General features: G+C 45.0%; 1 protein-coding gene across 1 annotated transcript in view; it reads right to left on the reverse strand.

Moving 5' to 3' along the window:
• The window catches only part of LOC146858950 (ras GTPase-activating protein 4-like), a 436,965-nt gene that overhangs the window by 125,499 nt on the left and 285,303 nt on the right, over positions 1-26,163 (reverse strand). Inside the window, exons 6-7 of the mRNA XM_085649601.1 lie at positions 16,275-16,356; positions 5,128-5,259 (exon numbers count right to left, since the gene is read on the reverse strand). Coding sequence (XP_085505727.1) covers positions 5,128-5,259; positions 16,275-16,356 — 214 coding nt within the window. The remainder of the gene's footprint in view (positions 1-5,127; positions 5,260-16,274; positions 16,357-26,163) is intronic.

A 26,163-nucleotide genomic window follows, 5' to 3' on the forward strand; every position in this document is an offset into this window, starting at 1 on the left:
AAGGAGCGCTTGGGTAGGCCTGTGAGGGTGGAGCATCCAAATTCCAGTCTGGATATGACTAGAGCTTGGACTGCCATTTTCAAATCTGGAGCATCGATGAAGGGTTTTAATTTCCAGAGGTAGCTCAGGTGGAATCTGGCTGCCTTGGCCATTGAATTAATGTGGTCACGCATGTTCAGGTTGCAGTCAAGAAATATGCCCAGTGATTTGGCGGAGTCCACGATGGTCGGGGGACAATTTAGGGCTGTGATGGCCTTGAACCACACCTGTAGCTCCGGGTTGGCTTTGGATGGGGAGATCAGGAGAAATTCAGTTTTCTTGGCGTTGAGTTTTAGTTGGTTAGTAGCAAGCCACTGAACGGTTAGTTTCAGGGTTTCGTTCAGGGCGAGGACCTCCTTGAGTGAGGAGATATTGATGTAAATTTGGGTGTCATCCGCGTACATGTGGTAGGAGATATTGGCGGAGCGTAGAATTTCAGTGAGAGGCTCCAAGTAAAGATTAAAGAGGGTAGGAGACAGGGTTGAGCCTTGAGGGACTCCAACCGTGACCGGGGTGGGAGCGGATAGTTTGCCGTCAATGAGGAATCTTTGAGATCGGTTATGGAGGAAGGACCTGAACCATTCAAGGACAACGCCATCCAGACCCATCCTGTGTTTAAGGCGTTCAAGTAGTTTTTCATGATTGACCGTGTCGAAGGCGGAAGATAGATCTAAAAGGATTAGGAGGCATGTTTTGCCTTGGTCCAGGGCTTGGAGGGCGTCGTCCACAATGTGGAGCATGGTTGTTTCAGTGCTGTGCCCTGGTCTGAATCCCGATTGGAAGTCGTCCAGCAGGTGGAAGTTGTCGATGTGTTGACTAAGCTGGTATTGTACGCATTTCTCTAACACTTTGGCTAGTAGGGGTATATTAGAGATGGGTCTGAAATTGTCTGGTGCGGCGGGGTCAAGCGTTGGTTTTTTTAGAATAGGAAGGACTTGGCCGGCTTTCAGGGGGTCCTGAATCGATCCCTGCTGGAGGGAGGCGTTGATCATCGCGGTCCAGCAAGGAACAATGGCACGGGAGGCCGCAGCGAGGCAGTTGGATGGTAGCGGGTCATTGAAGTGGTTGTTTGGTTTTAATGTAGAGAGGATTTTAGCAATGGAGTCTTCGTCGTAGATTTTGAAGTCAGTCCAGCAAGCTTCGTTTTTGGGTAAGGTCGAGGATGAGGGTGCATGGGGAGGCAGTTGGTCATGAGGGGGTTGAGCGCAAGAGGCGGTACTAAGTTCGATTCCTAGGGAGGCAGTTTTTTCGGCGAAGAAGGAGGAGAATTCATCCGACGATATAAGAGATTTCGGTGATTCTTTAGGGGTTTTGGCCAGCTTGTTTGATTGAAGTTTAACCAGTTCAAAGAGCTTGCGGGGCCTATTCGTGGCATTCCCCAGTTCGGATCTGAAGTAATCTTTTTTTGAGTTGAGGATGTGTCTGTTGTAGGAGTTTCTTGCCTGCCGGAGAAGTTTGAGGTGCTCGGTAGATGGGTGCTGCCTCCATATTCTTTCGGCTTGACGTAGGGATCTTCTCTCTGAGTTGAGGGAGGCGGAGAACCAGGGGTTTCTGTCTTTGATTTGTGTTCTCTTTAGTTTCAGGGGGGCAAGGTCGTCTAGAATGTTCGACATAGACGCCGAATAATGGTCATAGAGGACATTGATTGTGGTAGTGTTCGAGGTCGGGTAGAGCTCAAGTTTGCAGCGAGCCTCCAGCTTCGTAAGGTCCAGATTTTTGGTGTCCCTGATCCAGCGTTTGGGAATCATCGGTTGTGGGGGCTTAGTCTTGATTGATCCGGGTAGGATGAAGGAGATGGTGTGGTGGTCGGACCAGTCACAAGGGTCGATAGAGATGAGTTTGACTACGGAGTCCTTGGATATGATCCAGTCCAGGGTGGCTCCTTTTGAGTGAGTTGGTAGGGAGCAGGATTGAGTCAGGGCTTGGTCATTTAGGAGGTCTTTGATGGTATTGACGTGAGGGTCATTGGGGTCATTCCAGTGGAGATTGAAATCACCGAGGAAGATCTCTTTGGAATTAGAGGAAATTTTTGAGGTGATGACTTCCAGTAGATGATCGGTGAAAGAGCATGCCGCTCTGTGTCCTTGCAGGTGGACCTTGGGCACTTTTGCGGGGATGTAGCAAAGGCACTAGGGCAGATGACCGCTGCTGTCGAACACCTACAGAGCGGCACATTCAGTGCTGGTGCATTGGGAGGGGAAGATGGCAGTGAGGCTGCCTCGAGTGTCAGCAGTGTGTCAGTGGCAGAGGCCAGCACCAGGCGCCGCAGTTTGCGGGCCTCCACGGGGACAGGGCGTGGTGAGGCGTCGGAGACACCTGAGCGGAGGCTTGGTGTACGTGGCAAGCGCCACTAGACAGAATTACAGGCCTACCTGAACGTGGTGGGGCAACCATGGTCCTCCCCTTCCTGAGTCTGCACAGCCGTGACTTTAACGCACATTTGTTTTAACTTCTTACATGTGGTGCATTTTTTCCATTGCTTGTTTTGTTGCACATACCACAGCGCTACTGTGCATTAAACAGTTGCACCCCCAACAAATTAGTTATGTATCATTCTCACCTGATTCAGAAATGATGTTGCATGATGTATGTCCGCCTCCTATGGCCCTCTGCTGTGTTAGGGACGTGTGCCTGTCGGTGTTGGGCGGGTGGTTGGTCATCCCTGTGGTCCCCATTCCTGTCCACCTCTATGGGTATCCCCCTTCTGGTCGCAATGTTGTGCAGCATTGCACATACGGCAATAATCCGGCAGCAGGTTTCAGGTTTGTATAGCATGGCGCCGCCAGTCTTGTGTAGGATTCGAAAGCGACTCTTCAGAATCCCAAATGTCCTCTCTGTTACATTCCTGGTGCTAATGTGTGCTGCGTTGTAGCGTTGCTCCTGTGGGGTTGCTGGATTGATGTATGGGGTGAGTATGAAATCACGCAGGGCGTAAGCACTGTCACCTAGAAGATAGAAGCAAAGACTTAGCAATGGTGAAGTTCATACATGTGTGGTGTTCATGTTGGGAAGCGGGATTTGTACGTCCCAACAGGAGTCCCTCTCCAAATTCTCCGTTGAGTAGACGCCTGTGGATTCCACTGTTGCGGAATATGTAGGAGTCGTGTGTGCTCCCTGGGAATTGTGCCACTAGGTCCGTTATGATGTGATTGGCATCGCACACAACCTGCACGTTGATTGAGAGGTATGATTTGCGGTTACGGAATATGTACTAATTTGCTGCCGGTGGACATATGGCGATATGCGTACAGTCGATGCATCCAATTACATGGGGGAATTGTGCCACCTGGTAGAATGCCTGTTTGTTGCGGTCCAACTGCTGTGGGGTTGTGGGGAAGCTGATGTGGGAGTGTAGCATTGTCAGCATGGCATCTAGGAATTTCTGGAAGAAGCGTGAGAGTGCGCTTTGCGATACGCCTCCGGCTACCGCAATTACCCCCTGGAAACTTCCTGAGGCCAGTAGGTGCAGGCTGCATAGGACCTGGACGTGCGCAGGGATTGCATTGGTCCGGTGTGTCTGGTGCTGCAGTAATGGTTCCAGGTCTGCAATGAGGCGCATGATCATGGCACGATTGAGTCGATACTTCTCGTACACCTAGTCCTCATTCTGGCCGAGCAAGGTGATGCGCAGTCTGAAAACTCTTTCCTGGACCCTTCTCCTGCGCTGTCCTGCCGCATTGATACGCATCCTCCTTACAAGCACGTAGAGGGCTGCCATTTTGTGGTAGCCAACAGGGTCTCCTTGGCCACATTTAAGGGGTTGGTGATTACCACAATCAGTTGCACCTGTAGGATCATTTTTTTTTATTCACAATTTTTTTTTTTTTTACTTTACCTCCAGGTTCTGATTCCCCTTATTTAGCTCATGCAAAATAGCGATTTTTGGGATTTTCAGTATTTGCGACTGTTGTTGCATTGGGTAGCGATTCGTTATTAGCCATTGGCACTTGCCGGGAGCTATTAGTGATTTCGGGGATTGCTAATTCGGTATTTAGCTAATCGGTATTTTTGCATGTTGGTTAATTGCGATTCGGTATTTTACCGAATTTCATTTAGCGATTCGTTATTTGGTTACCAGTTTGGTTGATGCATTGGGATTCGGTTTTTTTTCATCGCTAACGGGTGTTATTTGCGATTCGGTATTTTACCGACTGGATTTTGGCTTGATGCATGAGGCTGCTTATGTGTTGGGTAACCGCACTCCGAATAAAGCTTAATACTTATATATCCAGCAAAGTAAAATCACGATGTATATTTATTTGGATACGATTGCGCCCATACAGCATTTGCCACCAAGAAACGTCACACACAAATATCTGCCAGGAAACATTTGACAGAACATGCCACACACCATCACCGTTCAAAGTACCCCACAGCGAGCAGCAGAATGCCTAGATTATCTCAAATCGTTATACAAAGGGCATGTTACCGATAAAAGAGATGGAAAAGTAATTCGTAAAAGCTCTCCCACAGACCTCTCTGACACCAAAATCACAGGTTATGGAATAAGAAACTGACACCCGACTACAGACAGGGCATAACACAGCATAATACAGAACAACTAAGACTCTGATCTGCAGTGGGAACTTCAAGGTCCCCTCCAGATAGCCACTAGCTCTATGAGGTTGTACTAGTGGCGGACCACTGCAATACAAATGCCAATACCATACCATAACCAACTCCTGGTTCCCCACCTGTGGTGTGAGTGGTACACCTAGCGACAATAAGAGCTGGATGTCTCCCAACATGCTTCCAACAATCGATCTGTCAGCCAATGACAGTCAAGCAATGGCTTCCTATTTGAATTTAGTTATTTATGGTGTTTAATATAGCGCAAACTAGACCCGAAGGTACCAGAGTTCTTTCCAGAGATATCACAGCAGCAATAACATGAGATGCATGTGGAGTAAATAAAAATACATAGCACACTATATAAAAATAGAATACAATATATGGTCTGATATGTGGACAAATAGTTCGGAGGTATTGAATAAAGGGATCCACCAGTTTAAACAGAAATACAACAAGAGCAGGATTTCAACCAGTCCTATTAACTGTATAGTAACAGGCAGTTATAAAAACTTTTACCTTCCCGAGGAAGTCATTCTTGCTAACAAGGTCCCAGTCCCAAACCTCTACAGTCAGTTTCTCCGTCAGAGCCGCGTCCAGGTCATACTCGAAGGTTTCGTTCCAGCGGGGATAACAGGACTTCTTCACCACCTGCAGGAAGGCATAAGGAGGTCACAAATAACACAATCATTGTAGGGACGCGAATGCCAGTTCTCCAGAACTATTCCTTCTCAATCTACCCTAATGACACATGAATGTTTGAATTTTGTCGACCGTAGAATAGAAATATTAAATATAAGTAGGGTCTTGGAAAATCACGTTCCAATAAGACAGATGCCAGACAACAGTTAAATGCACCAAAAGTCTATAACTGGAGTCAGCAAGGTAGAACTTTAGGGTTTGTAAGTAGAATATCTGGATTCCTCATACAGGTAATTGTGACATAATTGTGGAAGTGCAATGAACTGTCAGAAACCAGGTAATTTAAATCTCAAATAAAGGTTATAGTGCATACCATCCAGAGACTAAGGTTGCAAGATATTGTGGCTAGGAAGCTACTACCAGATGTGATGAATAGATGTGAGAAAATCCATTAGTCACCTATATCACCTGAGCTTTTTAGGTCTTTCCTAGAGACTGCTTTAGCTGTCTTACCAGCCTCACGTATTAAAAAATAAATAAATAATATACATCCATAGAGGGGCTTTAGGTCGGCCCACCTTAGCATCAGCCCTCTTCATCTATTGGTCAGTTCAACTGCCATTCATATTTCCATCCACTGCAACATACAGCATTGGACAATGGATGAACCCACTCTAGCCACTGGCTCTCCTACACTGTGTTTAATGGCATTTAGATTGATCACATGTACACCACCACCTAAAATGAAGCAAATATCAGTGCTTGGGCTGGTGCACCAATAATTTAATTTGATAATGTTTTCTTTCCATTCTTTTTCTATTATTCATCAGACATCCTTGTATGTTTAAACTATGCCTAATAACAGTAATTTAAAGGCAATAGTATCTTTTCTTTCCGCCAATGAGAATCATATTTTACTGCATGTGGATTAAAACTACAAAGGGGTTTCAAACCTGTACGAATAACACCTACCGACCAGTGAGGAAGTACCTGTACTGACCTATTAAAATTATACATAATGGTTATTTTTGATTTTACAATTTAAAATGTTTATAGAAAGCATAAGACTGCCACATTTAAAAAAAAAATCATTTGCATCTGCTTGAAATAAAAACAAAGAAAGAAACATTGCACTTTTTTGATAATGCCAGATCTACTGGCTTTGCTAATACATGTTTAATTACTTTCTACCAATTTTGACAAGAAAGCAGGTCTTCTGCTGGGTTCAGATGCCACTTTTTCTGCTTTAACCTTTATTGTGACAGCAGTCACCCCTGTAAATTATGCTGAAACACCTGTATGGATAAACCTCACCTTTATGGTTTTCCGCAAAGGCACACATAACTATATATGTCGTGAGACCTAAATGACAAACTGGCTTCTGTATTTCCAGATTGTGCGAGTGTCAGGTCACACAGTTTGTGTGTGCGTCTTTTGTTGAATACGGTAGAGCCACCATGTGTTCTTGCCAAGCTACCCTCAGGAGACACACAATCCAAGTGGGATCCTTGCAGCTGGAACCTAATTCCTACATATAGCTAATGGCAGTTCAGTGGGTGAACCAGTGTCATAAGTCTGAGCTCATTGTCAACTGCCCATAGGGAGTGGGTCTGTGGACGCAAAATCCCTTCAAATACCAGGGTGTGTTTGTGTGAGTGTGAGAAAGTGGCTCTGTATATACTGTTCCCAAATAGGTAAAGGGTGTACAGAGTCCACAGTCCCCAGAGGCTTGGCAGAGGCTAAAGTTAGATATAACCTTACTGTCTAAAGTGGTAGCTTGGTTGAGCAGTAAGGCAGTATCAGAGGACAGTGTAAAGCATTTGTTGAACACACTCAGTTAGCAAATGGTCTCACACACTCAATAACTGAACTCTAGGCCAATGGTTTATATATAACACATATATGCTTGTTTTATTTTAGAACCAACAATTGGATTTAAAATATACTTTCTCAGAATGAGATTCTTTATATAAATACTTTTGCAATATGCAATTGACTTTTGTAAACAGTTACAAGTGGTTGCAATAGGCAACACTATTTTAAACACAATAATGCATTGAGTTCAATTGAAGTTTCATGTTATTTGCCACAGATTACTTTTAGGATTACTTTGGGAATTCCAGGACTGGATCCGAGATTCAGTCCTGGGTCAGTACTTGGAATCAAGTGATAAAAGTCGACTTAATTACTGTGATGATTTTTAGATATTTTAAAAGTTGACACTTAGAAAATATTTCATAGAAAACAGTCAATGATTCCCTATGGCAGAAAATTCAAGTTACAGGTATAGTATGTTCTCGTTACTTTTGTAATCCAGTACTTGGTGCCTAGACTCAGTACTGGGACCTTTATCCAAAACAGGTAAGCAATTACGTTTTCAGATATTATACGATTTTTAAAGAATATTTAAAGATTGCAGAAATTGACAATTAGAAGAAATTTCACAGAAAAACAGTCAATTATTTCCTATGGAAGAAAATTGGGTTACTGGTAAGTACAGTTGTAAGTAGTTTTCAGAGTCAGTGCTGGGTACCAAGATCCAGCACTGGGAGCTCACCTAAGAGCAGGTGAGTATTTTCGTTTTCGTTTTCGTTACTCGGCTGATTTTTGGTGAATATTTTTAGTTTTGAAAAGTTCACACTTAGAAGAAATTTCAGGAAAAAGCCAGTCAATATTACCCTATGAAGAAAATTGAGTTATCGGTTTAAAGGTAAGTACTCGACTGGCAGAGTTGAGGTTCTGGGCATAGACTCAGGGGTCCCCCAGGGTCAGGTAGGTACAGTTGGTTCACTCCCAGCGGCACTAGGGCGGCCGGGTGCAGAGAGAGTTAGGCCCAATGTTATCCTATGAGGGATGGGGGGCCTTGGTTGGTGGCTGCTGACTAGCAGGCCACGCGGCTGTGGGAGCTGGGCTCCTGGTCACTTACTCAGGGCAAGTGGGGAAGTAGATAGGTGTAGAGGTTGCACTGCCAGGGCCACTCGGGCGGCTGGATGCAGGGTGCTTTTGAGCCTTCGGGCGCTCAATTGATTTCAATGGGAAATCTCCGGTTTAGAAAAAGACTGCAAGCTCGGGGACGAGGATTCTTCAGGTGCCACCACCACTTCGAGAGGTAAGTTGGGTAGTTGGAGGATAGGTAGGTACCCCGGGATTGGGCACAGGGGGCCACGGGGTGCCGGGTGCAGGGGTGCCTTTTGGTGTCGGAAAATCTTACCCTCTGTTGATCGAGGTTGGGGGGCACCTTGTTCTGAGGCTGCAGGCTTCTTCAGGAGTGTCGAGGGAGGTCCTTGGGTGCCGGACTCGGGGTCACAGTTGCCGTGGGGTCGTCCTCGTGGTCTTTGTTCACTCCGGCACAGGCCAGGCTTGGCTGGTGCAGAGTGTGCTGAGCTCGCGGTTCCGGGCTGCTGCCAGGGATTGGAAGTCGATTTTGAGTAGAGCCTCTACTCATGGGAGTCCCAGGGACTTAGAGTCAAAAGGTAGCCAGGTCCTCCGGGGTTTGTGAGGTTGCTGGCCACAAGAGACGCCGGGTTGGAGCAGGAGCAGGTTCGAGGGTCGACTGGCCGGTAGGGCTGGGGCCAAAGCAGTTTGTGTCTTCCTCTTCTAGCTCTTCTTCGGATTTTGGAATCTGGGGAAGGAACGTTCAGGGTGCCCCTAAATACTAGATTTAGGGGCGTTACAGGTAGGTGAAGGGCAGGGACCAATGAGTCCCTGTCCTGGGGTGGGTACACCCCCTATCCTGCCTCTCTCCTGTGGGAGGGGGGCAGTAGCCTAGTCCTGATAGGGTAGAGCTTCCCATCTTCAAGATGGCGAGAGCCCGGAGATGTGCTTCACCTCGCCTCCCCCACCTGAGGGGTGGGGTTGGCAGGCTGGCACATCCCCTGTCCTTATTTGGGGTTTCCGGCCAAGCTTCCCGCCAGTGTGGGGGGTTGCAGTGGCCTGGGGAAGCTCACAGAGGCGGCATGCCTTTGAAGCTTCCCCTTGCCCATCCTGGGGGAGGAGCTTTAGCACCTCGCCCAGGATGTGCATTGTTGCAGGCCCAGGAGAGCAGGGGCTCTCCTACCCAGGGGTCCAGCAACATGTCTGCTGTGTGGCAGCCTAGGCAGCCTCAGAACAGACGTGGATTGTAGGTTAGGTTTTAGGGGGCATCTCTACGATCCCCTCTGGGGTGCTTGGTACATTAAATTCCACACTGGCATCAGTGTGGGTTTAATGTGCTGAGAAGCTTGATACCAAACTTCTCAGTCTTCAGTGTTGCCATTATGGTGCTGTGGAGTTCGTGTTTGACGAGCTCTCAGCACCATGTACTCTTAAATGGCAGCACTGCACTTACAGTGCCCAGGAATGGACCTGGGTACGGTACTGTAGGGGCCCAGGGTTCCTGCTCCTGTGCCCACACCATTGGCATAGGGCACCCAGCTAGAGGGGTGGCTGATATATGCCATGGCAGTGTAGGTGATGGGCATGGCACACAGGGATGTGTGCCATGTCGACTCTTTGTTTTGTCTTGCACCCAGACACTCAGCCTGCAAGGGCAGTGTGTGTGTGTAAGGGTACAGGGCCTCTAAGGGTGGCACGATGAGTGCTGCAGCCCTTAGAGGCCTTTTCTGGTCACAAGGCCCTAGGTGCCTAGGGTACCATTTACCAGGGACTGACATGTGGCCAGGGTTTGCCAATTTTGGTTTTGTGTGTTTAGGGAAGGAACATAGGCCCTGGGCACCTGATTGGCAGGAGTCCAGGGCACACTCAGTCAAAGTACATTCAGCAATTTAGCAAAAAGTGGGGGCATACCATGCAAGAAAGATGGCACTTTCTCACAGTGAGCACAAGTTATCACTCTTGATCAGTGTACAGAGCTGATAAGGTAACAGAAACAACACTGCACCAGATTATCAACCCGATGGCTTGAGTTGCAATGATTCTTCTAAGACACGGGGCCATTGTCCAGACATTCCCAAAGTCCCAACCCAGAGCTTTGTTTAGCTGCAGGAAGAGTAGGTGTGGGCGGCTCCTATGCAGAAAGAATGGATAGCAGCTACACCTAGTGTTGAGTGAGCACAGTGGCTCCAGAACATGATACACAGGGCAGCCAGATACTCATGAAAGTCAAAAACAGAGACATCTTGTGGCTGCAGTGGGGGGGGGACAACCCCAAGAATATGTCAATATTGCCAGTGACCTCACAAGGAAAATGCCCTGAGAAATTGGATGTGTGACTGACTTGACCAGGATGCTGTCACCCCTGGTATGAAGTCAGAGTATGGGTAGGAAATATGGGCACAATGGGCAATCTACCATGTTGCAGGGTCTCTATTTATTTTTGTCACAAGAAGCGGCCATCTCTAACTGTCCTGCGGACAGCTTCCACTAAAGTTTATTGACTTACTTACTCTTCTACAGCTCAAGGCATTTTTGCTGAATCATTAAGGCGTTTTTTACAAATGTATCATTCAAACTACTTTTTCAGGGTTCTCTACAATAAGATGTTTAGTGCTGTTACCCTGCTTTCCATTTTTCGAGTTGACACAGTGTTATGCCACTCTTTTATACCTTCCTGGTGGTTGCTTTTGTGCTAGCTTTGGTCCACTTTCAAGTCCATTCTAGGCTCACTGTCCTCAAACAAGGGGCAACAACTTCACAATAAGAAAAGAGACTTTTCTAAATGTAAAAAAAACTCTTCTGCTTTAATGGTTTTCAGAGCGAAGAGATCACAATTTGAAATAATATTAAAATACCAGGGAGATGCAACTTACTGTGCTTTTGTCTTAAATAGTAAATTACAATTGTATGCAGACATATTTTTTTCGATTTGTCTTCAATGCACTTTTGAAGATCTTATCCATTAGTGATTACACTTTTATCTTTTTCTGGGGTTCTTAGATCTCTTCCCCTTCTATTAGCCTGAAATAAATTTTAACTAAAAAAAAAAAAAAGAATTTCTTTGTAGGCTTGAAATCATTATTCACAACACAGAGGTGGTTCCTGCTTTTGGGCTCGGGGGCTGTGTCACTCTGAAATTCCTACATCTTTTCTACAAAATATATTAAATACATCGATTTATTTGGAGATACAATGGGGTCAATTAGAATGTCGGGCGGATCGCCACCGCCCGCATGGCGGTGGCGATCCGCTCGACATTCTCTCCCGCCCGCATGCCATATTACCCCGCCATATTACTATGGCGGGGGGGATCCCGGCGGACGGAAAGACCGTCCGCCGGTTTTCCGCCCGGTCGATGAGTCGACCGGGCGGAAAAGGTTTTAATATGGTGGCGGTGTCTGATAGACACCGCCATCCATATTACGATACATGCGGGTATTTGCCTTTCCGTGGCGGCAACGAGGCATGCGGTCCTTGCCATTGGGGCCCCAGGCGCGCGGTGCCTGCCACGTTGTGCATGCAAATGCACAACATGCATTTTTGGCATTGTGGCGGGTGGTGCTGGAAGCACCGCCCGCCGCAATGTCAAATATGCAGGATGCGCCCGCCAGTGTGCCGGGCGCATCCTAATCTCCCCAACGGGACCGCCGCACCTATGGCGGGTGGTCCCTTTTTACGTCAGGATGGCAGGCGGACAAAGTCCACCCGCCATCCTAATGATGCCCATTGTATGTCTTGTTGCATTTAACTCTGGGCTGCCAGTCCCATTCTGCCTGCCCTGGCTAGATCTGAACAAGGAGCCGGAAGCCAGGCAGTAAATGAACTTCCTGAAATGTGACGCACAATGTAGGGATTACCTTTCTAAAGCCCTTTAGAGCCATGGACCTCAGCCAGGGTTGAGGGGATAGTGGACTTTTGGACGATATACAGATGGAAAACTTTATCCGGCAAGTCACAAAATTTAACATCATGGTTGGAATGGATTGCGACATTGCCTTTTGATGTTTTGAAGCTACAGAATGTCTCTGCCATATATGGAATTTAATCCTTGAAGGCATGATAAGGAAGTGTGAATAACATAAAAAAAATCGGTATTGAAACCTGTGCGTGTGCAACTGTGCGGATATAATGGACTGATTATTTATAAACAATGCTGACATTCTGAATTGCACTGTTGTGTATGAAGTTTGTTATAACAACTAAAAAACGGATCACTATCACTTTAAACACACTGTTCAAATGCTGATGTTTAACAGTCCTTCAACACTTTCTAAAAAACGAAGTTAAAAAGACTTGATGGCTGCTTGCTATGACTTACTGCATATGATTAAGACTTTGAAAGAGTTGAAACGCGTTATGCTGATGCTGGAGTACTTGCCAAAATAAAAGAATTCTCTAATGGAGCACGTCTGTTGGGCCTGTTTACATGTGCATCTTTGTGGATATATATATCTATATGTGATTTCCTGATATCACCACATCCAAAATCAGGCACAAGCCACTAGATTTGTCTGGCTATATTACATTACGTTGTTGTGGCCATAGAAAGTACCATCGAGGTGAAGCAGCAGTCCTCTTTCTATGGCCGCTCCACTCCACCAATGAGAAGACACAGTGCTGGTTTTAAACGGCTGCATGAGTCCCTCGCTGTGGGAACTCACATTGAGAAAGGCATACAAGCCGAAACGCGTCTGTGAGGTGCATTTTAATAAACAAGAGTGGAACCAATTCATGCTTACTCTGGTGGTGTGACGAAGCATGATTTTGCTGTGAGCCCGAAGTGTGTCGAAGCCCGTCGTATTGCATGCAGGCTGTGGTGATGAGGTTTTGGAACAAGCTGCCCGTGCTGTTACCGATACGCACTCTCGGTCAGGAGCACCGCAGCAATGAGAGAGAGTGGATTGCTGTATTTATACACACACTGCAGAGCCCCCCCCCTCTCCTGACAATGGAGATTGCGGCCCCCAGGGGAAATAAGGTCGGCAGACCAGTCTTCGCCTGGGGAATTCGCGCAAGAGCAGGACAGGGGGTTTAGTTGGGGTTAAGGGGTGGGGTCTTAGGTAGGGTTAAAAGGGGGCAGGAGAGGAAGTTTTGCCTCTTCCTGTCCCCAGCGCCTTTGGGAGGTTTAGGGAAGTTAAAAAGTTGTCCACCCGCCCACCCAAATGGTTCTAGGTGGGGTAATGGGGTGTTATTGAATAAAGTGTGCCAGTTAAGGACGGGTTGAGGTGAGGTTTGGTGGTACTTGGGGGGGGGGGGGGAGTCCATGACGGGCATACTCACCCTTCCGGGGAGGAGAATACAGGTGCAAGGTGGGGGTGCGTCAGGCAGCAGTGCGATGGCTGGAAATGATGGAGGTGGTTGAAAGGGAATTGAGGAAGCGAATGGGATAAGTGAAGAGGTCGTTGGGTGATGTGGGAATGAGTAATTGGGAGTGTGGGAGTGAATGGAGGAATGAGAGACATGAAGTTGGGGATTGTTGGGGGTTATTGATGTTTATGTGTATGTTGTTCAAACCTGTCCTAATAAATGGCCTTTTACGCTAAACTAACAGCGTGGAGTGGTTATTGCGCGATGAAAGTGTGGCCTGCACCTGGTGTTTCCTTGTGCCGATCAGCAGGCTGCTTGCCATCGAGTGTATTGGGGAGAGAGGAGAGCGGTATTATACTGCATAACGGGACACCGCCTGTGCTTCGTGGTCAGCTGCCAGATACTTGGTAAGCATACATGCCTGTCTGGCGCTCCTGCTGGCCGCAGTCGGGACATTATTATGTGTCTACACGGAGGTGACTTGCCTCGCGTGTACATGATGTGCCAGAGGACATTTAATTATGTGGATCCACTCGTATTCACGGAGGGGCACACTGGAAGTGACATTGATCAGGAGTGACTATGGGGAGGACTGCAGAGCACAATGCCACAATCAACGTTGCAAATCAATGGTAAAATCAAGGGATTGGGATTACCTGATATCACCGCATCCAGAATCAGGCACAAGCCACTAGGATTTGTCTGGCTATATTGCATTACGTTGTTGTGGCCATAAGAAGTACCATCGAGGTGAAGCTGCAGTCCTCTTTTTATGGCCGCTCCACTCCACCAATGAGAAGACACTGTGCCGGTTTTAAACGGCTGCATGAGTCCCTCGCTGTGGGAACTCACATTGAGAAAGGCATACAAGCCGAAACGTGTCTGTGAGGTGCATTTTAATAAACAAGAGTGGAACCAATTTCTGGTTACCCTGGTGGTGTGACGAAGCATGATTTTGCTGTGAGCCCAAGCTGTGTCAGAGCCCGTCATATTGCAAGCGGGCTGTGGTGAAGATAGATATATATTATACATATATATATATATATATATATATATATATATATATATATATATATAGAGAGAGAGAGAGAGAGAGAAGAACTAGTGAAATAGACAGAACATATGAAGATGAACAGAGTGAAATATGCTATTTCTAAACAGAATGGCATATGTCTGCTTCAAGGTTCAAGAATAAATGATGTATACAGTCGTACAAGTGAATGGACCCATCTGTCTGATGTGACTGGCAAAGCTACTTGTCCTAGGCTTTAGCTTCTGTTGGGAAAGTTCAGAAAAATATTCAGATCAGCATGTGACCTGCCAGAATATGGCTTTACAGAAAACGCTACTGGATTATGACAGTCTGCCCCCTGGTGGCAGGGTAGCAGAGTAGTTTATTTTCCCTCTATGAGAGGAAGAGGAAGCAATACTGTTGCCAGAAAATACCTGCATTCCTCAGTCTCCATTTTCTGCCAGCCAACCACACTCTGGCTGTAATTCCATAATGGAAGGTAAATCAGCGAGCAGAGGAGACGGATGGTGGACTCTAAGGGCATCATCGTAAAAATGGACCGCCTGCCATAGGTGCGGCGGTCCCGTTGGGGAGATTAGGATGCGCCCGGCACCCTGGCGGGCGCATCCTGCATTTTTGACATTGCGGAGGCCGGTGCTTCCAGTACCACCCGCCGCAATGCCAAAAATGCATGTTGTGCAATTGCATGCACAACATGACAGGCCCCGCGCGGTGCCTGCCATGTTGTGCATGCAAATTAAGGGGGGTACCATAGGCACCCCTCACCCCCCAAAATTCCTGGGGGCCCGCTATGGGCCCCCAATGGCAAGGACCCCATGCCTTTCCAAAGGAAAATCCCCGCATGTATCTTAATATGGATGGCGGTGTCTAACAGACACCGCCACCATATTAAAACCTTTTCCGCCCCTTCGACTCATCGAGAGGGCGGAAAACCGGCGGACGGTCTTTCCGTCCGCCAGGGTCCCACCTCGCCAAAGTAATATGGCGGGGGTAAATGGCATGCAGGGGGGAGAGAATGTCGGGCGGATCGCCACAGCCATGCGGGCGGTGGCGATCCGCCCGACATTCTAATTGACCCCTAACAGTTGAGTCAAAATACAAAAAAAAAGCCTAACATGGCCTTTTCTTCAGATTATGAGGGGCACTCCTGTAGGCAAACGCTACTTTGCACCAAGAATCGTCACAACCTTGCTGCACAGATCTATATGGCGGTAGCCATGAAAGCTCTAGATACTAAAGTGAGGACTGTAAATATTTAAAATGTGTCTATAAAGGGCTGGAAGTGAAGACTCACCAAAATATAGGTTTTTCGTTCATGCTGTATGCATGGATTCTTTTGCAACGGATGTGGCGGATGGGTGTACGCTGGTCGAGAGTAGGAAAGATGTAGAAAAGTGAGAATGTGGAAAGGGTGGCCACCTCACGGAAACTGTTTCCGGCCTAGGTTTTTTTCACCTACACATCATTGGTATCAGGTGCCTCAGTCTAGTTAGTTCAGTCTGAAAGCAAAAGAGGACTACAAACCCCAGAATGCATTAGGCTGACACATAGAAATCCAGACTGGAAAGTGTGCCCGTAATGACATGGAGTCAGGAGGGCACCGTCGGTGTGGGCAGTCTGTATGCTAACAATAATGGGGATGTAAGGGTTAATTCTTTGCTGATTTAAGGGACAGCACATTTCTGATGGCCACAAAAGTGGCACTGTCTACACGCTGGCTGAAGGAGTATCTCGCCGAACTCCCTCTGTGGTCTGCACTGGTTCGGAGCTGAGCGAGGACGAGGAAGTGCCAGCGCGCCCTCTGACTCACCGAGCTCTCCTGGGTCCTGCCGTTGTAGTGAACTCTGACAAACGGATCCGAGGCGCCATTCCGGTCCTTCCTCGCGAGATCCCTGCGGGGAGAAACAAGACGAGAGACAAAACTGTGACTCGATGAATTAAACGTCAGGAGAGATGTCATCTCTGGCTGAGCACTTAATTTTTCATGGAAACTGCATCGTAAAAGCAGAGCTCTCTTCGCTGCTTCTTGCTTCTCCGCTGTACGAAAGGTAAAACGAATATCTACGTCTCTGACAGCGCGAAACACGTACCCAAAATAAAATACAATAAATACCAACAATTGGGAAGAGCTAAAAAGGTGATTGGGAAAATAGGATTTTCGCCATTAACTTGCACTGAAGCGGAGAAAGGTATGAGGTGGAGTAAACTAAAATGAAGCAATAGATAGCCTGTAAAACAAATCCCACTAATCTGATGCCCACTCCTGTCGAAATGACCTTATTCACCGCATCCAAATCAAAGAGAAATGGCGGGGGTTACCAGGGCTTGGTCTGGGGAGGTACCCCAGTTACATCCCACAAGGGGTAACAGGATTTCGAGAGACTATAACTCTAAACTGTGTCTGAACTCCACCGGACGACCAGTTAGGACTAGGGTACTGGGATTTAGGACAAGGATGCTTCAACCAGTTATGGAATCAGGGCAGTGGACCACCAGGGCTCTACGCTAAGGCTTACGGTGAGGAGGCAAACACATGCATCCTTCTCGGCCTGGAGACAGACAGAAAGGTCCCACAAAGATATAGATGATGCAGGGTTACCACTCTTGCATTCATGGAACGCTTTCTGCAGGTCATCAGACCTCTTGATGCACTTGGGGTTGCTTTTGGCCTCCTTGGTGGCTCCCAGACATCGCAATCCTTCAAGGCAACCTCCAGATCCTCTAGGTCTGGGCCTCTCCCCACTCCATTCAGTACAGCGCCCTCTTCATCCACGTCACAGAGGGAGGGCACCCTTGCTGATTGTGGGCCTGCTATTGAGCAGAACACCAACACACAGAGCCCTGCCCCTGGTACACATTTCTCGGGATTCCTACAAAGTCTGGGTTTAAGTCAAGATTCGGTACAACTAGTGGGTGGATGGAGCAAGTGTTTGTCCTCATTTGGGGGCAGTAGAGGAAAGCCAGGGCACACTAAATCCAAGTTTCCTTCTACAAACCAAAGCTTCCTTTATAATCCACTTCTACAATATAGAAACAAAGCCTCTCTCCCAAGATTTGGGGGATATTATCAAGATACGGCATTAAAATTATCGCCGTTTTAGCGGCAGAAAACTGCCGCTAAAGCGTCGATGATGGGCTTGATAATATGCCCTTGAGAATTCCCATAGAAGCCCATGTTCTGGTGTCAACATGGGCTTCTACTGGAAAATCTCGGCAGCATATTATCAAGCCCATTATCGCCGATTTAGCGTCCGTTTTCTGCCGCCACAGCGGCGATAATTTTAACGCCGTGCTTGATAATATGCCCCTTTGCTCCTTCCTTCAAGGATTTCTGGAAAGGCGGTTGCTGCAATTCTTGTGGGCTGTTCTCATTTTCACTTCCAGTGGTCTTGACCTGTGTCTCAACAGGAAGTGCTGCATGATTTCATGGTTTATTTTGAAGACATTAAACTGCAGACTTTGGTTACTGGCGCAGTGCAGGGGGTGTTTGGCAGAGTGAGAAGACAGGCAGTTGGATGGCAGAACTTGGGGTCTTTGGGAGGCAGGAAGGGGGCTACGGTGTGGACGGGAGCCTGGTACACTAATGCGTGGCACTGCCTTTAGAATGAGACCACCAAGGGATGTATAATACATTTCTCTCCTAATTAGTTCAAACATGTTTCTTTGAAAGTGTGACACTCTATGCTGGAATAGTTAGCATCTACTTAGGATTGAGCACTATGCAAAACATATGAAAGTAAATGAAATGAAGAGCTGTAAATATGATACAAAAACATAACTGTGTGCCTCAAAAGTTGCTTTGGTATGCAGCAAAATTTGCTAATCTATGCCATAATAACTGGGGAGCCTAGTCTCACAAAATGGATGCTCAGATATTTAAGCTTGTCCTCTTTAAGTTACCTTTTTAGCAAACTTGAAGGAAAAAGCATGGCCTGGACAATCCTAAACGATTAGCAAAGAAAAAGCAAGCATTGACAAAGCACATGGAACTGTTTTTGTGCAGATGACACATTTTCTAAAGCTTCCCTACGCAACAGAACAGGTACAGTGGCACACTTCTCTCGTGCACACAACAGGTACAGCACAGGCGGCAACAGTACAGGTTCACTGAAACAAACAACGTGTACAGCAAGACTGCAGCAGGAAAAGAGTCCCTCATACACAGAACAAATGGCACAGCGGTGAGAGTGCAATCTACCCTCACACAGATCAGCTACAACATGAGCAGCTGCCATGCAAGACACACAGACAAACCAATGGAGTATGTGCAGCATTACTACAAACTGCATCAGACTGCAGACTGCGATTAAACGGATTGCTTCAACATGCTTTACCTGTACTTGATACAGGAATAACTTTTCCCACTATCTTTACCCTTTACTTGATTGCAGAAAATGTCTCTACTTTCTGTTCTGTGTATTAAATTACAGAGATGCTTTGATTCTATTTTAAATTGTACTCCAACACAGAGAAAATAACTGACTACTTCTCCTTGTGTTATATTGGCTTAATTACTTAGATCTATGTTTCATTTTGAAAGATTACTTTTTTTCATCCAGTACTCGAATACAGATTACTAAACAATGTACATATATTAAATCACTTTGACGCCTACTTTACTCCGAGTATTTTACCTTGTATTAAATGATAGGAATTGATTGCTCTAATTATTGTTACTCCTTATTAGAACACAGGAGCAAATTGTATTGGTTAATTTACCCTACATTCATTTAAAGAAGATCACTGTTTTGACTGTGCCGAGTTAAAGAATGACATTTCTTGTAATGCTTCACTCTGCATTCTGTTGCAGAAGGAATTTACTCTGATTACTTTATCCTGCATCAGTTTCCATGAGATTAATTTAGTTCACATTCAATTATAGAAGGGGATTACTATGAATACTTTACAGTCTAGAGCATTACAGAGTGTTGCCTTCCTGGTTTTACACTGCATTCAATTGGAGTAGGAGACTGCTCCAACTACTGAGCACTTGACAGGGGATTGCTCCTCATCATGTTAGGCTGCATCTCATTATGGAAGGTACTCACTACAATTACACTGCAACCTAATGGCTTAAAGGAAGACATTACCTTTATCACTAATTCTGCATTAGAGGAGGGAAGGCGATTACTCTGGATTTTTTGCCCTATCCTTGATTATACAACATACTCCTTTGTGGAAATTAAGAGTTTTTATCTTTTTACTTTGCCCTGCATAACATTACAGACAGATCTTACTCTGTTTGCCAGATTACAGAAGATTACTTTGACTACTGTACCCTACATTAGACTGGAGAATAAGAGAACAGTACATATTTCATACTGCATTACCTAACAGAAGATTTGATTGCACCGACAGGAACAGTGCAACCATCAATCACACACACGACCATTAAAACATGAAAAAACACAGCATCCATGACATCGTTGAACCACAGCAGAAGTTCAATCCTTCTTCACAGACCAAGTATGGGCAACAACTAAAAATACTTCTCTTACCGGCAAACACACAGAAGCGATGCTATTCCCCCCCCACACACACACACGCCGCACAGACACTAAGGGGCATATCTACAAGGGGATTGCACCACAGGAACGTCACTTTTAGCAATGTTCATGTGGCACAATGCCCTGCTCCATATTAGCAAAGCCGTGTTTAGCCACTTTTTGTGGCTTAACACGACTTTGTAAATATAGTACCCTTTCAAGCAGGTATTTGCATGAAAGGGGCGTGCAACGGCTAGGCGGTCCACCGTAATACCTTTTGCTTTTTGACGCTGCCCTAGATTTACAAGGATGAGTGAATCTGAGGCAGTGACAAAAAATAATGCATTCTGCAGCACACATAGAAAGAGCAAAATGCCATTAATGATTGTTTATGTGCAGGAAGGTGTCCCTTTCTGAGCATAAACAATCATTAAATAATGGTGATTTGTACTTTTATGTGTGCTGCAAAATGTAGCACTCATAGAAGTAACAAATCGCCATTATTTAATGATTGTTTATGTGCATGAAGGTGTCCCTTCCTGTTCATAAAAAATCATTCCCTGCAACACAGACACCCTTGAACTATGGTGCAAGGGTGTCTGTGTTGGCGCTAGGCAACTATTTTTAGCGCCAGTGCTAGGAAAACACAGGGGTGCGCTATATTGTCGTAAATACGACGCATCCCTGCATTATGGAAATGGTGGAGCGCGGTGCTACAAATGTTGCCGTAGCTCCGCGCGCTGCCATTTCCTTGTAAATATGCCCCTAAAAGTGCTACTGTCCGCTCATGCACACAGGACAGCTGGGCAAACTTCGTACATGCACACAATTACAACACTGCCACTCAACGTGCCCCACAGACACACATGAGCCTAGTAATCAAACATAAAGCAGACAAAGAATGTCACAGGCTCCATTCCATGTCTGAGCTACGTTACTTTTTGGACGAACTGTAAATTACCTGCATGTGTCCCCACTTAAAAGATTCTTTGAATCACCATTTTTACGGTTAAAGCAAACAGCCCAGCCAATAAATATCACTTTACAAGTTTTTCAATAATATAGTCTGTGAAATAAATCTAAGTAAACCTTTAGGGCAAATAGATCTGTGAATGTAATTACTACTGCTTATACCGATATTGAAAACCTATTTTTCTGACACCTTGATTCATGAATGCTGCACTACCCTCAGAGCAGAATGGCTACTGTGGCAGTCTTCATGGAAGTCACTCTTGAAGTATGTTACTTTATAGACAGTAGCACACTTGTTAGTGTTTATTTGATGTTGGCTTTTTTAATATATTTGTAACTTTTATGATCAATTTTTAAGTGATCGAATAAAGAGAATATTTATAAATATTGATATAGGCAGTAGTAAACCAGATTCTTATGGGGAAGCCACAACAGGATGCTGACCGTGCACACATCCAAAGCCAATGTGCTCTGATGCACTCTTTACATGTGTGGACAAAGCTGTAAAACATGAAGCGACTCATGCTCCAGGAATAAGTCCTAATGTGCAAATAAAACAGATGCCTCTACACCAAAATATAAAACATGGCGAAGAAAGATGCGCATTGGCCTCAGGCCTGTCTGCGATGGAGCTTATCTACAAGCTGACACTTTTTTCACCTTACAATAAAAAGATGAACTACAACAGACTGCTTCTGTTTAGGTCGACGCGCGCTCTTTGTATTACATGGACACACTATGGAAGATATTTAACATCCCCTGAGAATACCTGTGTAGTGCCTAGAAGGCACCCACAACACCCAGCAGGGTCGCTTCGCCAGAGAGATACAAAGGAGGCAGCATGCACATCTGATTCCACAGGCCCTCTGTCCCCATTAATGGACTGGCTGGCCGATAGTCTTAGTTCCCACACAGGTCATCTCCCACAGAACCTACCTGGGGCGGTTCCTCCGCTATGGAGGAGGAGCACAGCCCCACTGCTTAAAGGCAGAAAATGAAAAATAAAATGATAATAAAACACTTTTATTATCATTTTATTTTTCATTGACTCAACTAAGTTTGCCGAGTCTGGGGCGGGGTGGGGTGGTTTCAGCCCAGGCCGCAGCGTCACCAGCAGGGGGGTGAAGAGTAGTGGGCATTGAAAGTGCACGTCGGTTTCGGCCCGTGACCGACATGCGCACTTGGACATCCCCAGGGTATTCCTTGGAGATATCTGCAGGGCTAAGGAGCACAGGCTCCTAGTTTCTGTGGAGCGTGAAACCAGCCTGTCCACCCAATCCCAGAGCTTCTCTCATAGCATAAGAGAATCTGCTCATGTAAACTGCACTGCATACATATATATATATGTATATGTATAACAAAATCCAGCTCCACAGAAACACTATGGCAGATGACACGGACTCGAGGTGTTTAAAATTCAGCATACATTTATTCAGCCAGGTTGCTCTTAATCCCAGAGGCAAAGAGACGCATTTCGGCTTTCAAGAAGCCTTCATCAATCTGGTTTGGCGCCAGAATACAAGCAGATTAAATAGCCCTTCCCATTGGACCACTTAGTAAACATAGAAAGCATACTCTTGTGTATCACCAGGAATGAACTTTTGTTCCCCAACCCCGAAAGTGCCAAAAAGAAAGAAGTAGCGAAAAAGAGAAACTGTGAAACAGGAACTCCTAGACTGATAACAGGTTTCAACATATATCATGGTCTATTTCGCAAAATGCTATATAAACACTGGCAAATCGTGCGCAATGACCCGGTTTTGGGTCAGAAAATACCTAAAACACCATCTATTACATTTAGGCGAGCCAAATCAATGAGAAAAGAACTAGTATGTAATGCCCCTTGTGCGAGCAGAGGCACGGATTGGCTTAAAACAAACAAGGGATTTACCAAATGTGCCAAATGTAAGGCTTGCCGTTATGGCACTAACACCAAAGAAATCACCTCCCCACTAAGACACTCTCCTTTTACTATAAGGGAAGGCTTTACATGCAAAAGTGAGTTTGCTGTATATTTGTTGCAATGTACATGCAACAAACGCTACATAGGGAGTACCATCCATCCTGTCCATGTTCGCATTCTTCAACATCTGCGGGCCATTAATAATGATGACCCCAACTACCCTGTAGCTAGACACATCAACCAATATCACTGTGGGAATGCAAGTGATCTCTCCTACTGTGTTATCAATACTGTACCCAAAAATCCGAGAGGAGGTAATTGACAACAGGCACTCCGTAGACTTGAATCCAAATACATAATTCTGTTTAATACCAAAATTCCCAATGGTATGAATGCTGATGAAGCTCTATCTGTACATCTGTAGTCCGTATCTGCCTGTCCTGTTCCGTACCCAGCTTCTATACTTTTTTACTTCAGGCTCACCTGTTTTTCTTTTGTAATATTTTTTGAGTTACTTGGTCTAGTTGTATACCCAGATTTTTTCAGATATGTGATATCTTTATAATAGGTTTACCACGTGTTTCTTTTGTCTTTCTCCTTTTCTAAAATTTATTTTATGTATAGATCAGAGTTTTTCTCTTTCTTTTTTTGTCTTGTATACATTTCTCCTTTCAATTCCTCTTTTCATTTGAAGGTATTTAGTTTGAATATTGTTTTTGTATTTTTCTGCTCCTTATTGTCATTAAGATAAGAGATTGTCCAGCCGCAGAACGATTTCTATTAGCCCACTTGGGCTTTACAATGTATGAGATGACTGTGTATTGATTTTCAATTTGATTCCAATTGGTCTTTATATATGTATTCAATTTATGAATGTGTATCTTTATTATCTAACAGTCATCCATCGAGGTCATCCGTTCCCTTTTTCTGGACTATACCTACGTATTATCACGGTATTTTCTGTTTAAGAGGATGAATTATACAGTATTATACTTTTAGAGATACTAATAATATTCATAGGTATGTACACTCAAATTAATGTGAAAAGAAATAATGTAGATGTATGCTTAAGACAATGTGAAAAATGTAAAATAGTCTGTTTTCTGAGCAGTTATCTGGGTAGAGTGTACACTTCTATGTCTATGTGTTTACCGTTGTCATGACGATTTTTCAAGTAACTCGGCATTTAATGGCTGTCGAAGGTGAAGCCCGTCGTAGTGATAAAGGCGGCTTGCCGTCGAAACGCGTCGTGGCCTTCCTTGTGAAATAAACCCACTTTTTGCTTTATCCTCACGGAGTCTACACCTGTCATCATTTCCCTTGGCAGGGTTGGTTGCATGTATATATATATATATATATATATATATATATATATATATATATAACAAAATCCAGCTCCACAGAAACTCTATGGCAGATGACACGGACTCGAGGTGTTTAAAATTCAGCATACATTTATTCAGCCAGGTTGCCCTTAATCCCAGAGGCAAAGAGACGCATTTCGGCTTTCAAGAAGCCTTCATCAATCTGGTTTGGCGCCAGAATACAAGAAGATTAAATAGCACTTCCCATTGGACCACTTAGTAAACATAGAAAGCATACTCTTGTGTATGCAGTCAGCGTGCAACTCAGAATGCTCCATAACATCTTATACTACAGCTAAAACCCAGCGTTGTCGCAGGTAAGATATAAATTGATACAATACATTGCAAAATACAATATTGAGTTTTAGCTGGAAAGATTGTTGTGGCAAATAGTATCAGTAATTAAATGCACATGTAAATTATAAAAACATCCACCATGGCAAGAGATTGGCTTTTAAACATTGCACCGCCAAATTCATCAACCTGTATTGCCATATTTACAAAATTATATAAAACGTACTTTAAAAATGATGATGCTAAATGTCACTAATTATACTAAAATGATGACTGCCATTGTTCCGTTTCCAGCTTTCCTGAGCTGATAACCCATCCTCCGAAATGTGACCTCTGACCATAATTGCAAAAACCTGTTGTGTTTCTGCCGTACTCATGATAACACAGTAGTTGTAACCTGTTTTGTTTCTGCTGTACGCATGATAACACAGTAGTTGTTGCCTGTTGTGTTTCTGCCGTACTCATGATAACACAGTAGTTGTATTCAAGCTTCATGCGGCACCGGGAGCGGATGACTGAACTTCACCATGGGGCCCAATACATGCAGAGAGTGATGTATTCACTCAAAGCCAAATTGCAAGCACGTGCTATATAACTCCACGGAACTACCATTCCCATAATGCCACAAACTCAAACTAGCCAATAGAATAGCAGGCATTCTGCACTGTAAGTTACTGCTTGGTCAATGTCACTGATTGTACTGCAGCAGGATCAATGGCCGCATCACGTACGGTCATGTATATATATATTATATATATATATATATATGTATGTATATATATTTATCAACTATGTCTAGGAACCTCTGCACCTCCGCACATTGTGTGGCGAGTAGAGAAACACGAACCCCACAGAGTTGCTTGGCACATATTTTATTTTATTCTTCAGTATATATATATTTTTTTTTTATTTCTCCGCCCTGCACCACTCCGTAGAATGAGAAGCAGCTGCGACTGGTACCAACTTTCAACAAAGCGGCTCACAAGCACTCTTGTTGTGGAGAAAAGAACCCTAAAAACCTTTGAACAAAAGTGGAGAACAAGGAAAGTTTTGACAAGTACTTAGAGGACGTTGTGTTTGCCCTCTGACAAGAAAAAAGCAGTTATGACCCGTAGAGTCCTAACAGAGTATTTTGGGTTGTCATTGCCTCCGAAAGAGTTATTTAACATCATAAGCAGTAAGGAAACCCTACTTTATAAGCACAATGAGACATCCCTACAAAGATCTTTGGTAATGACCTGACCTGAAACTTTTCTAATCCAATCCAAGCCATCCATGCAATTTTCCTCAAAGAGGTGAGTTAGGCCATCTACTTCTGGTTCGGAATGTAAAGGCCGCCCTCTTGCAATATTCCTTCCTGGACTCACCACACATTTAGCCTGCTGTCATACATTGACAGGGCTCCCATTCAGAAACTGATCTCTAAAAGATGATGTTCGGACTACCCCTTGGACCCTTACATCTTTGTCATTCCTCTGCTGCACCCTCCTTTCTTGTAGCTTTTAATTATACTTTGACAATCTGTAGGTACAGTTCCCCCTACTTTAAAATATGCGGTGGTAACTCCAATTTTAAGGAAACCTAGTCGAAAACCAGAAAATTCAGCCAATTTTTTCCCCAGTTTTCACAGAAAATGTAGCCGATTGTGCCTAATTTTTAGCATTCCTTACGCTATGAAGC

Source organism: Triturus cristatus, chromosome 3_2 (genome assembly GCF_964204655.1).
Source record: "Triturus cristatus chromosome 3_2, aTriCri1.1, whole genome shotgun sequence".
NCBI classification, from domain to species: domain Eukaryota; kingdom Metazoa; phylum Chordata; class Amphibia; order Caudata; family Salamandridae; genus Triturus; species Triturus cristatus.